Genomic DNA, 17,197 nt, shown 5'->3' with positions numbered 1-17,197 from the left:
GTTGAATTTGAATTTGAAAAACGTCAAAATTCAAAAAGACCAACGAAATTAAATCAAAGGTTTTTTTGAGCCGAATAGGTCCGTTTTCGATTGATTAGGTCCATTTTTTATAAATTTTGAATCGTATGAATTAAAGTAATAGCACATTCGAATCATACGATTTGAAGTTTTTCCCAAAAAAACCCTTAGATTTTTTCAAAGTCCACCAATTGACTCCAAATAGGTTCTAGGAGGTCCTCCATAAGCTAAAACAGCAATTCGGCAGGTGTTTTAGATGGCGAATGGTCGAAGTTGAATTTTTAAAGAGACAGTACATGAATACATTATTTTCAAATTTGAATCGAATTTGGACTTTTCCCTAGTTGAAGGGAGCTCAAAATTCAATTTTTTTTTTAATTCAAATTTTCACTTCGACCTTTGATCAATGTGTTCCTAGGTGTGATTTAATGAAATTACATTTTTCATGGTGCTGTAATAACAACAATGATGATTGGGTAGTTGAACTCTATGGATATGGCAGACAGCTTTAGGACACTGCTTTGGGTGTTCTAACTACCATTTGTTTTGCTACCATTGCCCAACAGGGACATACTTTTGGTATAGTTTTATCCTGTCTTTCTGTACAGACTTGTAAAAACTCTTTCAATAATTTGAACTCGTTCTTCTCTTACTCTTTTACATATTACCCTTGCACCTGTGGCTTTCCTGATGAATATAGCGCAGACTGCATTAGTTATGACTGTATTGGTGGGCGCGGGGGGGGGGAGTCGGGGAGCCACGTAGGCATCATTTGGCTGTGTCTCTTGAAATAGATAAATCACCCCTCATCATTAGATACACTATAGGGGTGATATATGACTGCAAGCGCAGCGTGCAAGTGCAATTGCTGATGTAAATTACCATATATTTTTTCCTAGCATGCAGCATTTTCCCCCACAATTCTAGCCATGAAAGGGAGCTCTTCTAGGTGCAATTGCATCTGATGTGTCAAATGCTCGTAGTTGTAGTTAAACATGTATTGGCCGTAATTATTTGCATAAATGAATTGCATCATTTCAACCTGCAACTGTGGTTGTGGTCATAAATGAGTCTTAATATGTCCAAAAGTATTCAGTCACCTGCCTATCCAAAATCTCTTACCCAAACCAAGGGTGTTATGAAGTTAGTTCTCCCATGGCGGGCCAGTTAGGGTTTGCCAAACAGTTATTTGTTATCTAGATATATATTCTAGATATACGAAATGATTGATATGATTTTTTCCAATAAATATACAACATAATTGTATGTGTTTTATCTGTGGCCACATGCAGACTATGTTATCTTTTACTGTGGTAAAGTGTCAGTTAATGAGATTGCTTCATTTCGTATGATAACATTTCTACTTGTACATTTTGCTTGTGCTTTCTGTAACTGCCTTTAGATCTTTGTGCAAGTCTGGTAGATGGTATATCATTCATCGTTAATCATATCTAAAATGAATCATAATATCCAAGTGATGAACAGCAGAGTCATTGTGGCCAACTTATAAATCTTGTTACCATATCTCTAACTGTTTGAGCGTTCTGTTTAGATATCATTTTTATCTCAAACTGAACACTTTAAACTGTCATCTGCAAAGAGCATGAAGTACAAATGTGTCTCTACTTGCTTCTCAATAAAATACATTAGAATGCGAATATTATCTCTGTTCCATTCTTAATAACAAAGGTTTGTGATTATGTTAAGAGGAGCTGAAACTGTTTTTATGAATAATAAAGTAAAAAAATCCTTGTAGAATCCTATTACTTTCAACATGTAAAATTCTGCAACACACATTGTAATAGCATGACAACAAACTTTCAAATGAATTTGTTTCATAACCATAATTAGAGACCAGTAAGTGCATAAAGTAAACATATTTGTAAAAAAATTGATTTGTAATAAAAAATAAATCCTATATGTTATGTTATAGTGTGAAGTATTTCCATTCAGCATATTGGATTTGAAGGTATATTTCCTTTCAGTAGTTCAATGAAGACTAATTCTGGTCTCTAGGCCAGATTACTTAGGGGGCCCATGCAGGTCCAATGGCTAAGGATCACATTCATGCACTTTGATTCAATTATAATGTGATTGTTCAGGCCATCATTTTGCCTGTTTACCATCTAAGGGGCTTCTGATTCAAGTAAAATTGTGTACGGGCACCTTATAGCCTCAGTCCAAAAGAGGTTGTTACAATTATTATTAAGATTATTAAGGACATTGATAGGGGCGTAAGTGAACTAAGGGGTACAAGAATGAGCAACATGAGGAGGCTCAGGCCTTAGGGCAGGTGGTAAAGGCAGGCCCCCGGATATGGTTTGTACCTCCTGATGGATAAATGTCATGCAAGTAATAAGCGCATCAAAAGGACCGCACTCACAGGACTATTTAAAGTGCCGAACAAATTAATATTTCATTTCAACGTTTCGGCTAACAACTTAAGCTGTCTTCAGGACGGCTTAAGTTGTTAGCCGAAACGTTGAAATAAAATATAATTTTTTTTGGCACCCAGGCAGTGACCTTTATTATCAGGCACCATCTTCAGCCGCTTCAGTAATCTTCAGAATGAGACCGGTGCTTCGGCACTTCTCGTGATGCGCAGTTGTTGAGGAACAAAAAATTGCTCCAAAAGTGTTTGTTTTTCCTTTAAGAAACTGTCATATAAGTGGGGATTCCCCATCAGCATTATTATATGAAGTTGCTCCCCAATCTAAATATTTCATCTGCAACTTGCACAACAGACACAACTAGGAAGGCAACTGCTGGTATTGCAATATTGCTTACCGTTGAAATTAATCCAATATCAACCTGAATTATGTGCTGCAAAGACTGCAGTAATGCTCGACGTTTCTATTAAGCCCAAGTGCTTGTACAGGTGTGTGTATAATAATACATCGGCAACAATGTTATCAGACAGATTGCCACCTGTGGACTGCAACAACACTGGATTTATGGGGGAAATGCTACATTGAAAGTAAACCACATAAGGAGTCATTTAGCTCAGTGCAAAGACTAAAGACTAACAACTCTTGGGACTCACGTGTTCTGTTTGGTGAGAACTAAAGCTGGCCATAGATGCAAAGATCCGATTGTACGAATCAACGTACGATTGGACTTTCCCATCTCCCGACCTGCCACTAACCATTCAGATCAAAGTCTTACAATTCCAATCAAATAAAGTAGTAAAAGAACAGATCAGCCAATGTTCTACCTCTGACAGCAATTGTACGATAGTTATGTCTGATAAAGCTAGTGACAGTCTCCCTCTGAAAATTGGCAATACACACAGCGATATTATCGGCAGGCGACAGAAATTTTCTAACCTGTCCGATCGACCAAACGACCGATCTCCGCCGGACGAAAAATGTCGGGACTCTCCACACACGGTCCGAAAATCGTACAAATCCACGATTCGTATGATCGAATCGTTGCGTCTATGGCCAGCTTAAGGGAAACACTCTTGCACTTCTGGAGTAAGTAAATAATGTGCTTGAAATTACACTAAAATGAGCCCTCATATCTCATAAAGTCACTCATTTAGGTCTCACTGTGTTGTGCTTCCCTTATTTCATTAAGGCAAATGCTAATTCTTGTTATATGGAAATGCAAAAATTGGTAGCGGCAAATCAAGATGTTTAATAATTCAAAAAAACACACAAATGAAGGGGAACAATTAATGCTACAAGCAAATGTAATCTGAAAATAGCAGAATATCGAATGCACAAATTTAATATTTTTTGTTGAATAGTCAAGATAAGAAATGAGATAGAGCTGTGATAAGAAGAAAAAGTCTAATTTTCCTGGGTGACAACAGAATTGGCCATTGCTTTTACGGCCAACATGGTCTCCATGCAGGTTTGTTTTATTTGGCATTCAGGGAGCAGAAAGCCAAAATCACCTTCATCCCGTAGCTCAAAAACAAATGAGTATTTTATTCCTTTATCATATGTCCAGTCGATGGAAGAACCAGAAACTGGATCTGTAAAGAAAAATAATAGACTCATTGACCAACAATAACTCTGATCTCTAAACACTATAGGGGTAATTTACAACTGCATTTGAAGTGGTCTAAGTGCAATTTCAAATGCAACTGCCATTTTTTTCATCCAAAATGGAGCGTTTTCCCCCACAATGCCGGCAATTTCAGTTTCGCAGTCGCACTTGCACTTTATTATAAACTGGACACAATTGCATTGAAAATGTTCTATGTCTGGTCGGTGTCTTTTCCACCATTTGGAATGCAACAATGCTACAGCGATTAATACAGGTAGATTTGACAATCCTGCAGCTACTCTTTGGTTCATAGTTGAAGGTATTTTCAGATGCAACTGAGCAAACTTCAGAATGGGAGGCAGGAAGAAAGCGGCAGAACTGAGTGAAACTATAAGGAAGTGCAAGGAGCAGATACTGGCACATTAGCAAAACATTAGCAAGAATAGGAAGGACCCAAGCCAAATTGGATGTTGGATGTACCTTTGACTTGTTTTTTACTCAACTGACTAGGCCAAGTGCAACTGTGCTTGCAGTTTTAAATTACTCTTTATCCCTATAGCTATTAAATAATGACTATCACAGACAATGTGAATTTACCAAAACTTTTAGGTCTATCGTGTATTAATAAAGATTTGCCAATATCATTTATTGGGGTAATATGGCACATTTCATTCCAAAATAAATGGTATTTTTTATAATAGCATATAGTTATCCCTGGAAGATGCCCCCCCCTCAACTCAGGAGCATGGCTTCTGGAAAATACAATGAGCATAGTTAATGTATTTGAAAAATAGCATTATCACTTGAAGTTGAAGGGCCAGTACAAAAAAGTGAAAATAACTAGGAAACACAGTATCTAGGACAGACACTTCTGGCAGTACAGGTATTTGTTCCTGAGGGATGTCATTCTACTGGAACTACTGCCTGCCATAGTCAGCATTTCTCCTGCTTAAGTGCATGGGAAGTGCAAGAGTCCAGGGGGCAAATTCACTAAGCGATGAAAATGCGTTAGCGACGCCTTCGCCGCTCTTTGCAAAGCGAAGTTTCGCCAGGGCACCGCTAATTCACTAAAATCCGAAGTTGCGCCCAGGGAGGTGAAAGGTAGCGAAGTTGCGCTAGCGTTAATTCATGAAGCAAAACGAAGTTACTCTAGCGATGCCTAATTTGCATGCGACGTCAAGTTCAAATACAATGGACGTATATGCTGCAAAAAGTACATTACACTACACAGGCCTGGGAATCCTTTCTAAAATAAAATAAAGTTGTTCTATTGCCATACACAGGTGGCAACTGTATAGTTTAGGTGCCATATGTGCGGAAATGTAAGGGGGGAGGAGGGTACCCCAAAAAAATTTTAAAAGTAAAACACGCCAGCGTTTTTTGGGACTTAGAAACATTTTCAACTTTTTTTGAAGCAAGTCCTATCTACTCTATTGTACTTCCCCTGGTCTGAGGTGGTGAAGTCAAGTCTGGCGCAAGAGGTAACGTTCAGTAAAATCTGCAAGTGAATTAGCGTAGTTACAGTATGTCCCTTCGCCATAGCGCAACTTTGCCTGGTGTAAGATTGCGAAGTAGTGCTAGAGTAGGCAAAATGAATTCACATTGGCGAATTTTTGCTAGTGCTAGCCACTTCACCCTTTAGTAAATTTGACCCCAGTTTAAATAATTTGGCACATTTACTATGATGAACATAGGACTCATTTAAGAAGTGCAACCACAGATCTCACATAGATGGCGGCAGCTGTGATTCAGTATAATAACTTTCCTCAAATGCCCCTTGTTAAATGTCAGTTGAGTCTGCCCAGCCTTCTATTGTGAATTGTGGAGCAACTACCTTTATTGATGCTTGAGAACCCTGGAGCAAATGTTTTGCTGTTGCTCCACAGTTACTTGTATCAATAGCATAAAGAATCACGCACAGATATTGGAATTCTGACAGTGAAGTGTTGTTTGTTATAATTTGTTTTATATTAATGTAAGCTTACAAATTGTAGTAGCGATGGGTCCATGTGTGTAGTTGGTGCCATATAATGTAGATAAAGCTTGCACTGCGGAAACTGCAATCTCGTCCTGAGAAGGGGAGACAAATGAGAAAATTATTTTTAATTCACTACTCCCTTGTAGTGAGAACTTTGAAATGTATGCAAGTAGGGCATTGTTAGTCCAAGCTTTGTAATAAAGCTGTTTCATGCAATATTTGTCCTGTGAAGTAGGTTTAAGGTGGATATTAAGTAATAATTAGGGGTGAATTATGCTGCCATTGCATGCACAGTGGTGATGGACAGACAAAATATAGATACAATGGTGGCACAAAGTGGGACAGGCACATTCTAAGTAGTAGCATATGTTTGCTGCCTGTTCTGGTTCACATTAGTCTGATGAATCTGATTCACATGAGTCTGATTCACACGAGAGCTCATTACTACATGTGTTGTATCATATCTAACTGAACCAGCCAGCCCAGTACTATCTGCAAAAGGAATATTCTAAGGCTTATTTGCTTATAGGGGCTAAACCAATCAGCAGTTTTAATCAATCCCCTATGAGTTAGAACGTTTATGAAAAATCTTGTGCTGTAAAGTTGTTTTTTTCCTTACATTTTCCTAACATTCTGCAAATGTATTTATTACATAGATTGTGCAGAACAACGTTATTCATTGTATTTACAGAAAGATATCACCTTATAAAGATTACTACTTGACTGTAAAGAAAGGGGAAACCTAATACCCCATAAAAATAATGCTTTTCCCACTTACCAATTTTTCATGATTGGGTGCCATTTTAGATTTATACCCATAAGGATACATTAGCAGCTGCCCATATGCGTGGAAACTAATGTAAGCTTTAAGAGATGAGATGTTATCACGGATGTAGGAAGCCAAAGCTTTAGTTTCCTTTTCAGACTCTGGGCCAGACCCTCCATAGATTTCTGAACATGGCTCATCATTGTGGAATCCAACTGTGAAACAGACATCAGGGCTTTAGTGTTTTTATTTTTTTCAAAAAGATACTGTAAGAGAAGAAATAAGTTCTTTACTTAAAGGGGTTGAAAAAGATAAAAGTGAGCCAGTGATCCCCTACTGTCACAGGAAGTCCTTTCACATATGGAATTTCCTTGCATTTACTTACTGCCCCAGGAAACATTGAAGTTCCTATTGACATCAGTTCCGACACAGTTCGTTTTAGGATCTGGGTAACGGTTCTTCCTCCACATACGATCCTGTAAATATTTCACGTAAATCAGTTTTTTTAATTCAAGATTTTTGATTTTTTCAAGGTTTTTTTGAGCTTGTAAACTCACAAATTCAAGAGATTTGAGTTTTTTTACACAATTGTCCACGCCAAATTTTTGCAAATAAAATTTGCAGATGGATAAATGCAGAATTCCACAGTTAATCCGTGGCTGGCGAAAAAATTCGCTCATTACTACACATTTCCTTTTTATTAAACAATGGTGGCCTTAATATTCTGTGCCAAAAGGTTCTCAAATATTTCAGATTGTATTTGACAAAAGAGGAGATAACTGAATATGGCAACAGAGCTAGATCAGGGCTGCCCAGCAAATATACACACAAGTAGATTTTGTAGATGATACTTGAGCCATTATGTCAGTGTGAATGGGATTTGTTGTATTTCCCTTCAGTTATACATAAACCTGTTGACCTGTGCATTTATTTGTTCACTAAACCCCTAAAAGATGTGATATCCTATCCATAAAATTCCTTTTATGGCACATGGAACCAGTGTTCAAATGAACAAAGATCTTCTCTGTGTGTCCAGCAAAGCCAGAAAGATCAGCATGTGACATAGAACTCAGTTATAATAACCTAAACTGCGAAATGCAAAATACAATGATTACGTGAGTCCAAGTCCAGACGTAGCCATCAATGTTAAGTACAGGAACAATATGGAAGGTCATCCTATCCAAGAGCTTTGTCATAGTTTTATCTTTTCCATAACTTCTGATTGCCTGTAAACAACAAATACAACACAGTTCACAATGTCAAATACCTATCTATCTAGAGAAAACCCAACTTCATGTTGTTCAGTGAAAAAACTTCCAACTTATTTATGTCAAGTTACTGTAACATTCTGTCTGGATTCAAACTAGTGACCTGGTGTTTCCATACTATCTGCATTACCTCTACCCCATGTGAGCAGACAGCTAAGGTCTTGGTTCACTCCTATTGCCTTCCTTGTAATTGCAAGTAAGCATGGCTTATTTCACCTTTTACCAATCTGGCCACAGGTGATCTGGGTAATCGATTAGTCTGGCTATAAAACTCTGCACTGACTCATGGCCCAATGTAGGTATATTGCCTGATAGTTCCTGGGTGTGATCTTCGTCTGATTTACCTCGGCCTGTGTCCTGACTTCACTCCTGGTTCCTGATCCTGTACTGCACTGATTGGTACTGACAACATGTGTGGCTCCATGTCAAACTTAAAAATAAAAACCTCTCTTTGCTCCTTTTAAAAATGGATTTGATTGCAGAAGACTCCTGGAGCAGCATTTTTAACTGATGCGTTTTGAAAAAAACATGTTTTCTCATGACATAATCACTAATCACTTTATACGCGCGACTATTTTGTCCAAATGCATTAAAGTCAATGGGCGTCTGAATAATTTTGATGCACGACAATTTTTCTTTGTCGCGTCACATTTTTGTGCAAAAAAATTTGTGCCGCAATCTTCGCAAAAATTTGCTGCAAATCCATGCCTGCCAAATAAATTCACCCATCACTACTGACCAACCCTCCTCCATCCTTTTCAAGACTGCAAAATGGACCATATATATTATTCACGTCTCTGGTCTTTACCTGTTTTTATCATGAAACATCTAGAAAAGAAGTTAATGTATAGTCTCTGCAAAACCCTGTGGAATGTATTGGGGATATAAAAATAAAGTTATACTGTACCTCATTTACAAACCATTGGCAGAAAGCAGGAGAGATCCATTCCCGTGCATGGACACCACATTCAAATACAATGCCATTTTTATTAGTCTTTTGGCTTCCAACCTTTTTAAAGATCAATAAATAATAGTGTGAAGTCTTTTATTTTGACTGTGTTATAATATATTACTATGCACCTAATGGAAATATGGTACCTTGAGGATTAGTATAGGCCGTCCTTCATAAGTGTCTCCAGCATGCACAATAGATACCAGATTTGGGTGCTTAAGAGAAACTCGATAAGCCCAGGTTGCAATCTGAACAAACATTTATTTGACCTCAGTGAAATGTAGTTATATCAAGTTTTATTACAAATCCCAAAATAAGAACATATCTTACCTCTAACCAGGTTTGATATTTAGGGCTAGAAAAACGTTTCTCCTTGGGATCACCAACTTTTTTAAACTGGTTTTCGATAGCTTCTTGTAAATTCTGAAAAAGAATTCTAATGCAAAAGAAGAAGTTTTGAAAATAAATATATACAGATGCATTGGGCATGCCTTAAACAATACTTGCTATGCATTAACGTCAAAGAAAATATTTTCAGCAAAAGTAAAATGCCAAAATAAAGAGGTTATACTCAGGTAGCGATTCATCTCACTATGATAATACTGCACGGGCACAAAATAAAACACACACACAAGCATACAAATGTCAGTGGGGAATAGATGTCACAATGCCAACCACATTGTTTGTCCAAATCTGACAAACAACCAAAAATATTATGAATAAATCAATAAATGGCTGAATTACTTTAGGTGGTCACCAGGGTCCCTCTAGATTGTCACCTTTTCTAACAAACTATACTGGCCTTAATTTTTGGCCTAGTAAGGACCCTCAGCGCTCAAGAGAAGATACTTCCCTGACTCTTTAACTCAGTGTGAAGGATAAAAGATTTACTAAAGAGCGAAGTGGCTAACGCTAGGACATTTACTAATTTACTAATAGGCACAGGCGCCAATTCACTAGTGAAACAGACCGTCGCTAGCAGTCATTCACATTCTATTGCCAGGTGACTTTTCGCTCTGGCGAACATTACTCTGCAAATTTACTAAAATGCGGATTTTACTGAATGCTACCTCTTTCGCCTGAGCTGCCTTTGTTACCTCAGACCAGTCGAAGTGCTATAAAGCAGCTAGATCTTCCTCAATCTTCTGTCACTTACATCATATCCTGTGTGCCAAATAGGCATCAAAGTTCAAAAAATGCTGCCGTATATTCCTTTTCTCAGCGTGAATGTCTGCAAAAGTCCTAACAAACTTTTTTTGGGGAATCATTTTTTGCCAGACATTTACATATGTAAATGATATGAATGGAACATTCATTTTACAGTGGGCTCATGTGTAGGGCATTATAGTAACTGTATTGTCTTTATTAAGGTTCCCTGGATATGTGTTTTAAAAAGTGGAATTTGTAAGTATTTGCACCAACATTTAACATAAAGACATCCATACAACTTTAAATTTCCCTCCCTATGCAAATTGACCTAAGAGCAGGATCACTAGCGAATTTTCGTTAGGCAAAAATGAATGCTAGCGTATCTTTGCTTTGAAATGCTCGCACTGCATTTGGCGCCCAGGACGAAACTCTGCATTTTATTGAATTGGCGTAGTCTGAGCGCATTTGCGCCTGGCAAAGTGTTGCGAAAATTCGCCGGTTAGTGAATCTGTCCCAAAGATTGGATGTATTGTATGTGTTCAGAGAAGTGGTCTGCAGTGACGGATGCGAGGATTTTGACCTTAATTTTATCAAGCAGCAGTGATAGTTACCATTTGATGTTACATTACTAACATTTTAGGGTTTAACAATGTATTTTCTACTCTACTACTTCCAGTGGGCAAAAAAAGTATCCTTTCTTCCCTTATGCACTCAGCATCATGGAGCACAGATTTGGAATGGTGATTGTGCTGTTGCTGAATAGTCATAATCACTATCATTCCATAGGACAGCGTGGCATTCTACTGCAAAAACATATTCTAATGGCCTGACTTTGATAAATATCTCAGTACATTATAAACCTTCCTGAATATGAGAAAAATAATCCTGACTATTTTGATAAATTGGAAAACAGATTTATATATTGGCCTATAAAACACAAAATGCTTTTTTATGTAAACTATTTACTCGGCATAAAATGTTATAAGAATGTGTTATAACAGGGGAGTAGTAACCAGATGCTTTGAGTGACTCACACATTACTTGCTACATGTCGTATATTGTAGTGCTGGTGCTGCAAAAAGCCTTAGTGGAATATTATTGCTTTTCAAGTTCACTCTGCAGCAACACTTTAAGTAAATATGTGGCTCAAAAACGGGAATCTGTTTTTTTCACAGATTTAGAAGTAGGGGTCTACATAATCAATTTGATGTGTAGACTAAGAGGGCTGATTAGGCAATACAAAGTAAGAAAACAAGTAAGAGATCTTAATTCTGTTTTCTTGCATTAATTGTTTTTTCCCCCACAATATATGATCTGTGTTTTTTTAATTAAAAGCTTTTAACCTGGAGCCTGCCAAGTTTTAATTGTTTGAAAATAAATCTGATTTGGAATGGGTTAAAAAATGATGATAGGAACGCAATTGATACAAGAAAACATGAGCGAGATGAGACCTCTCTCTTGTGTATTTGTGTTGACTGAACCCAAGCTATGATGTTAATAAATCAACAAAAGGGTTTCAGAAATTTAAAGTATTCTTCATTGCAAATATGTTTTTTTTTCCCCATTTTTTTCCTTTGAGATCAGGCATGCAGCACTAAAACATAGTAATAAATAAAGATGAAGAATTTGGCATAAAAACATCCAACAAGGCAGGTCTCAACTGAAATATCATAGATGACTGTTCCAGGTTTGCAGTTGTGTAACTTTATGGACCCCCCAACAGCTCCATGCCATGGGTCACCTGCGATGCACAAAAAAATGTGTGCACATAGTAGGTTACCCACGCTCCTGTGTTACATAGTTCTAGAAACACTCTTGGATAGAGTAGGAGCCACCCTATCCAAAAGAGAAATCGGCCAAATCATGCCACATTACTAAAATAGTTCTGGGGTGTGTACTGAAATGATCTGAGCCATTACGCACTTTGCAAACATCACACTCTAAAGCAACTGCTTTAATTCTGAACCCAGCAGAGTATTTTAGTGATTTGTATTTGAACACAAACTTTTATTCTAGCCCTAATTTATAACAACATAGAGCTTAATTGTAAGGATAATAATAGTGTACAAATAATCATATTGTGCTAATCCCAACCTGTATTTTATTCCTTTCTCATCAAGAAGACCAGTGATAACCTGGGAATCCTCAACATTTGCATGAAAATCCACAAAGGCTTTGGGGATCAGAAAGGATGAAGAATGGGGTTTCCAGAAATTAAGCTGAATTGAAAAAAAAAACCCAGTGACATAAATATTTTAAAAAGACAGGAATACAGGTACAGATATGGGTCCTGTTATCCAGAATGCTTGGGACCTGGGGCTTTCTGGATAATGTATCTTTCCGTAATTTGGATCTTCATACCTTAAGTCTACTAGAAAATCATGTAAACATTAAATAAACCCAATAGGCTGGTTTTGCTTCCCATAAGGATTTATTATATCTTAGTTGGGATCAAGTACAAGGTACTGTTTTATTATTACAGACAAAAAGGAAATCATTTTTAAAAATGTGGATTATTTGAATAAAATGGAGCGTATGGGAGACGGCCTTTCCATAATTCAGAGCCTTCTGGATAACGGGTTTCCAGATAACAGATCCTATATCTGTAATTATATTATGGTATTTGTATAAAGACTTTAAAGTTAATTGCCCCTTTGCCTCCTAGCTAACACTTCAGATAAGAAATATGTGGTAATATTTGCTAGAGGAGATTTTCAACAATTTTTCTGATTTCAAAAATAAAGAAAGAAACATAGCAAAGGCTCCAAGGCCTAATTAGTTGAATCATCAACGAAAACTACTATTAGGGTTACACATATGTGCAAACATTACCTAAACAAAGATTTTTGTATGACGTGCACATGGTTGTAACTACAATAATTAAAAATCAGTTTACTTTTGAAATGCAAAAACCTATCTTAAATACCTTTTGTAGTATAAAGCCTTGGGTAAGGAGCCAACTCATCTATAGTAATGAATAGTTGGCATAACTGTAAACTAGTTTATCTATGAACCTAATAACCTCCATTTTTCTATTATCTCCACTTTATGTTCCCACGCAGCGGTAGAACGAATTGCATTACAGCATAGAATGCAATTTGAATACCACTTGCCTAGAGAGTTACTCTCTCTTTTCACAGTCGAAGGAAAAGAAGAGGGGAAAATGATAATAAATTGTTACTCAGCTATTTAGGACAATGCAATGGTCCATCAGGCTACATGTCAACAACAAAAACATTAAGGCTACACAGAACAAGAGGAAAGACATTTTAGTTGGGTATGGGAAGATTTGCAGGTACTACAGCTCTTAATTTCATCCATGGAATTGCCATTTATTTTCCATTATAATAAAAGGATCCTACCTGCATTACTCTGGCCAATTGTTTGATGGACTGAACATCCTCTTCATTTTGTGGAAAGACACGAAATACCTTTTCACTAACAATAAAAAAATATTCATTTATAAAGAAGTAACAGGATTGCACACAAGAATGTTTAGCTGACACTACTGGTTAGGACAAAACAATATGTTTACAACCTTAAACATCAATATCATCCATGAACTCACTTGTCAAAGCGACGAATGGAGGGAGCAGCAAGAGATGCCGCAAAAACAAGAAAAAGTATCAAACCTTTCATGATTCTCTGACTTCTAAGCACATTTGTTACTATTCTCTTATATATCTTCATCTTATTAGCAAAGATCGTGAGATCATGGAATAGTCACGTTTTTTCCCAATATAAAATCAGTTTCTTCGGCATGGACCGATACAGAGATAATATGAGATAGTCGTTCGTTATCAGATTAGACAGAAATAGAAAACATTTTTTTATGTGGGGTGCAGTGAAACTCAAGACTCGAGCAGTTCTGCATACAGAGACAAAAGCAACTCTTTGTGCTTCCAGTATCAGGATCAGGCATTACTCACACGAATACCTGTTCCTGATATATATTTTTGGCAGAAACCATAAACTTCTGTCTGCCTTCCGTATGCTTGAATGAAGAATCGGCCTGTGCTAATACACTCGCGATGCTTCGATTTCCAAAGTCACCCAAAGTTTCCTCGTGAAGCAACTTCGGGCGACTTCGGAAATTGAAGCACCACGAGTGCATTAAAGAAGGCCATTCTTCATTCAAGCATACGGAAGGCAGACGGAAGGCAGTTCGGGGAGATTGACAAAATAGAGATATACCACAGTCCAATATCTTTTGGGGTGGTTTTTAAGAGAAAAATCTAATTACAATCAACAGTAAACGTGTCTATCTTTTACTGATTCCCACTTAACAGATGAGACTTGGTTTTTAAATCTCTTAGCATGGGATTCTGTTCTGCAAATTCAACGTTACAATTTTATCATTAGAACTGATGTTTGGACTCTTATCTGCCCAAATGCCCTTTCTACACTTCTCCACACCAGCAGCTTTGCCAGGTGACGTTTTCCATTGATCTTTGTGCAGGACTGCCTCCTTACTGTACACAAAGACTGGCATCACAACTAAATGCCATATTTTTATATCACACCCCCAATCCTCCCTGTACAGCCCTGTATTTAGCATTGGAAAATGGCTCCATGGTACAGATTTTTCTATGGTGAATAGTGATGGGTGAATTTGTCGCGCTTCGCACGCGTCTAAATGGGCGCTTGCGTCGGAACCATCACCGGTGCCCGAAAAGCCTCTGGAGGTCTTATAGCCACATCCCTGGAACTACAGCTATACTGGACCCTTTCATTTGTAGGATATTCATAGAACTCATTCTGGTGTACCTAGACTGCATCATGCTCCCCTGCAAAAAAATCTTCAGAGGCGCCTAGCGCACACTTCAACTATTACCAGCCACACACCCTCGCACCCACTGCTGCCCGCTCAACTGCCTTCTCACTCACTGCATCTCCAGCTCCCTGCCACTATCAGTGCAGCCGGGGAGGGGGGATTTTGGCCCTGTAGGGGTATTTATTCAAAGCAATAGAGGAAGCAGACCCCGCAGTCCGGTACCCCCTGTGACCGTGGGACATGCTTCCTCTGTAGTTACACCACTGATTCTGAATTCAGTTGGTAACCACTGCCTGGTACCACATGTTCTGTGCTTTGTAGCCCATTTAGGGTTTTATGTCTCAGTCTGTAATGTGCTGATTACTGATACAGAGCGAGATTTGTAATGTTTATATAGTCTATATATAGTCTAATATTATTTTATAACATATTATAAAAATAGTTAGACACTACAATATCAACTCAAAAATAAAACAAATCAACTTTAATCTGTATAAAAGCTAAATGAAAAAGCACAGATTTTTTTCCATTCAGTACTGGCAACCAGCTGTTGCATAGGCACATGGCCACCAGGGGTCAGCATTTCTACAGTCAGGATAAAAGCGCTGGCGATGATGAGTCGTGAGCAGTATTGAGAACTACAAAGAGTATTTATATATTTATATATATATTTATATATATTAGATATATATTTATATATAATTGTAACTATTGTGTTTTCATTGATCTGAATTGTGATTCAAGGTTTTCGTTCATGATTAAAAGTATTTAGTAGTATTCAGTCTATGGCAACTAGCTGAGTCGCTTGGTTGACTGGTGAAACAATTTCAAGATTACTCAGCAATACCAGTTGCAAATACCTTACCACTAGTTGGGATCCATTATACAGAGACACATTAACCAGAGAGCTCCAAATTACGCAAAGTGCATCTCCCATAGGATCCCTTTTAAGTAAATTATTAACATTTTTAAAAATTACTTTTTCATTTACTTGATGGTAACTAACCTGCACAAATCAATATTGGTGGCTAAAAGTTTTTTTTAGCAGAATTAAGGTATGGTGATAGAAATTACATAAAGATCCCTTATCCCCAAATCCCTATCATTCCAGATAATAGATCCCATACCTGTACTGTGTAATTCTAACTTTAATGCATAACTCTATCAAAGCTTTCCCACTGATAATTCTGCTTAATTTACTGTACCATGGATGGGTATATACATATCATGTTATGAATTAATACTTTAACAAGAAAGGCTAGTCTCTACTGAAAAACAGACTTTTTAACCTGGTAGAGTTTTTTTTTTTGCCATGTGTTTTATGGCAGTGGAAAAAAATGCAGGAAAATGCAGTAAACCGGCAATATCATTATTAGAATTTCTCCATGCATTTTGTTTAATTGGATTTGTCTTTTGTTTTGCACTGATATTTTTTAATGTTTTTTTGAATTTTTTTTAGCAGTTTATTGATTTTTTCAGTGAAGTGATACAGGCCAGTCTTGCTCATCATTCCTAGCCTCCCATACTTTGTGCAGGTCATATTTATAGGTATCCCTATGCATGTGGGGCTTGCTGCAATTCCTGCAATTCCCTCTGCCTTCTGAATAAAAAAATAGTTTAGAGGGTAATTCAAAAAAAGGTGTCATGTTAACAGTGTTGGACTGGGCCACTGGGTAAAAACCCAATGAGTCTGGCCTTCATGGGCCCTGCTGATCCAGGCCTGATCCACCACCTGGACGTCTGCTCTCCCCGATGACATGAGGAAAGTTTAGGAGAATGGGAGGTAAAAGATATAGGGCAAATGGGAAGGGGGCACCAGGAGGAGGTCCCATGAAGTCAGCCCTGGTGAGCCTTGGATGCCCCAGTCAAACCTGGATGTTAATAAGGCAAGCAAAATGTTACTAATAAAGTCTAAAATATGACACCGACTATTTCTAAATTCTTTTCCATTTTCATGTTATTTTAATTATTTGTTAAATACAGTAATTTCTCGTTTTCATTTACACAGCACAATGTATGTAATGTGTTAGTTGTAAACATACCATAAGAATGCCGCATGGATTCTTTCATGCTGAAAAGCTAGACGCCTGCATCTGATGTACCAAGTAAGAAATGTGCTGACATTGTCAAACTAAAATAGACAACAGACATAAACCATATGACACATGGGTGTATCCAACTATAAATGAAATTTTATAAGTGACCCTAATTAGAATGAAGGATACACTATACCATATATATTACAATACCTGAGTGGTACTCTCTAAATGTCAATAACTGTTCCTCCCTTCCTCAA

The 17,197-nt window shown here is 37.5% G+C and overlaps 1 protein-coding gene across 1 annotated transcript; it reads right to left on the bottom strand.

The window, feature by feature from the left end:
• Positions 1-3,637: 3,637 nt before the first annotated feature.
• On the bottom strand, positions 3,638-13,792 carry LOC108717078 (mast cell carboxypeptidase A). Its single transcript, XM_018263832.2, has 11 exons — positions 13,696-13,792; positions 13,490-13,565; positions 12,222-12,346; positions 9,309-9,414; positions 9,125-9,226; positions 8,934-9,035; positions 7,874-7,984; positions 7,144-7,234; positions 6,771-6,973; positions 6,000-6,084; positions 3,638-4,000 (listed from the first exon to the last, which is right to left on the bottom strand). Exons 1-11 carry the CDS (start codon positions 13,764-13,766, stop codon positions 3,813-3,815), a joined length of 1,260 nt encoding a protein of 419 aa, XP_018119321.1. The 5' UTR covers positions 13,767-13,792; the 3' UTR covers positions 3,638-3,812.
• Between the last annotated feature and the right edge of the window lie 3,405 nt (positions 13,793-17,197).

The sequence above is a fragment of the Xenopus laevis genome, chromosome 5L, assembly GCF_017654675.1.
Source record: "Xenopus laevis strain J_2021 chromosome 5L, Xenopus_laevis_v10.1, whole genome shotgun sequence".
NCBI lineage: Eukaryota > Metazoa > Chordata > Amphibia > Anura > Pipidae > Xenopus > Xenopus laevis.
Note: the sequence above shows the minus strand (reverse complement) of the source record. Positions and strands in the feature narration are given on the sequence as shown.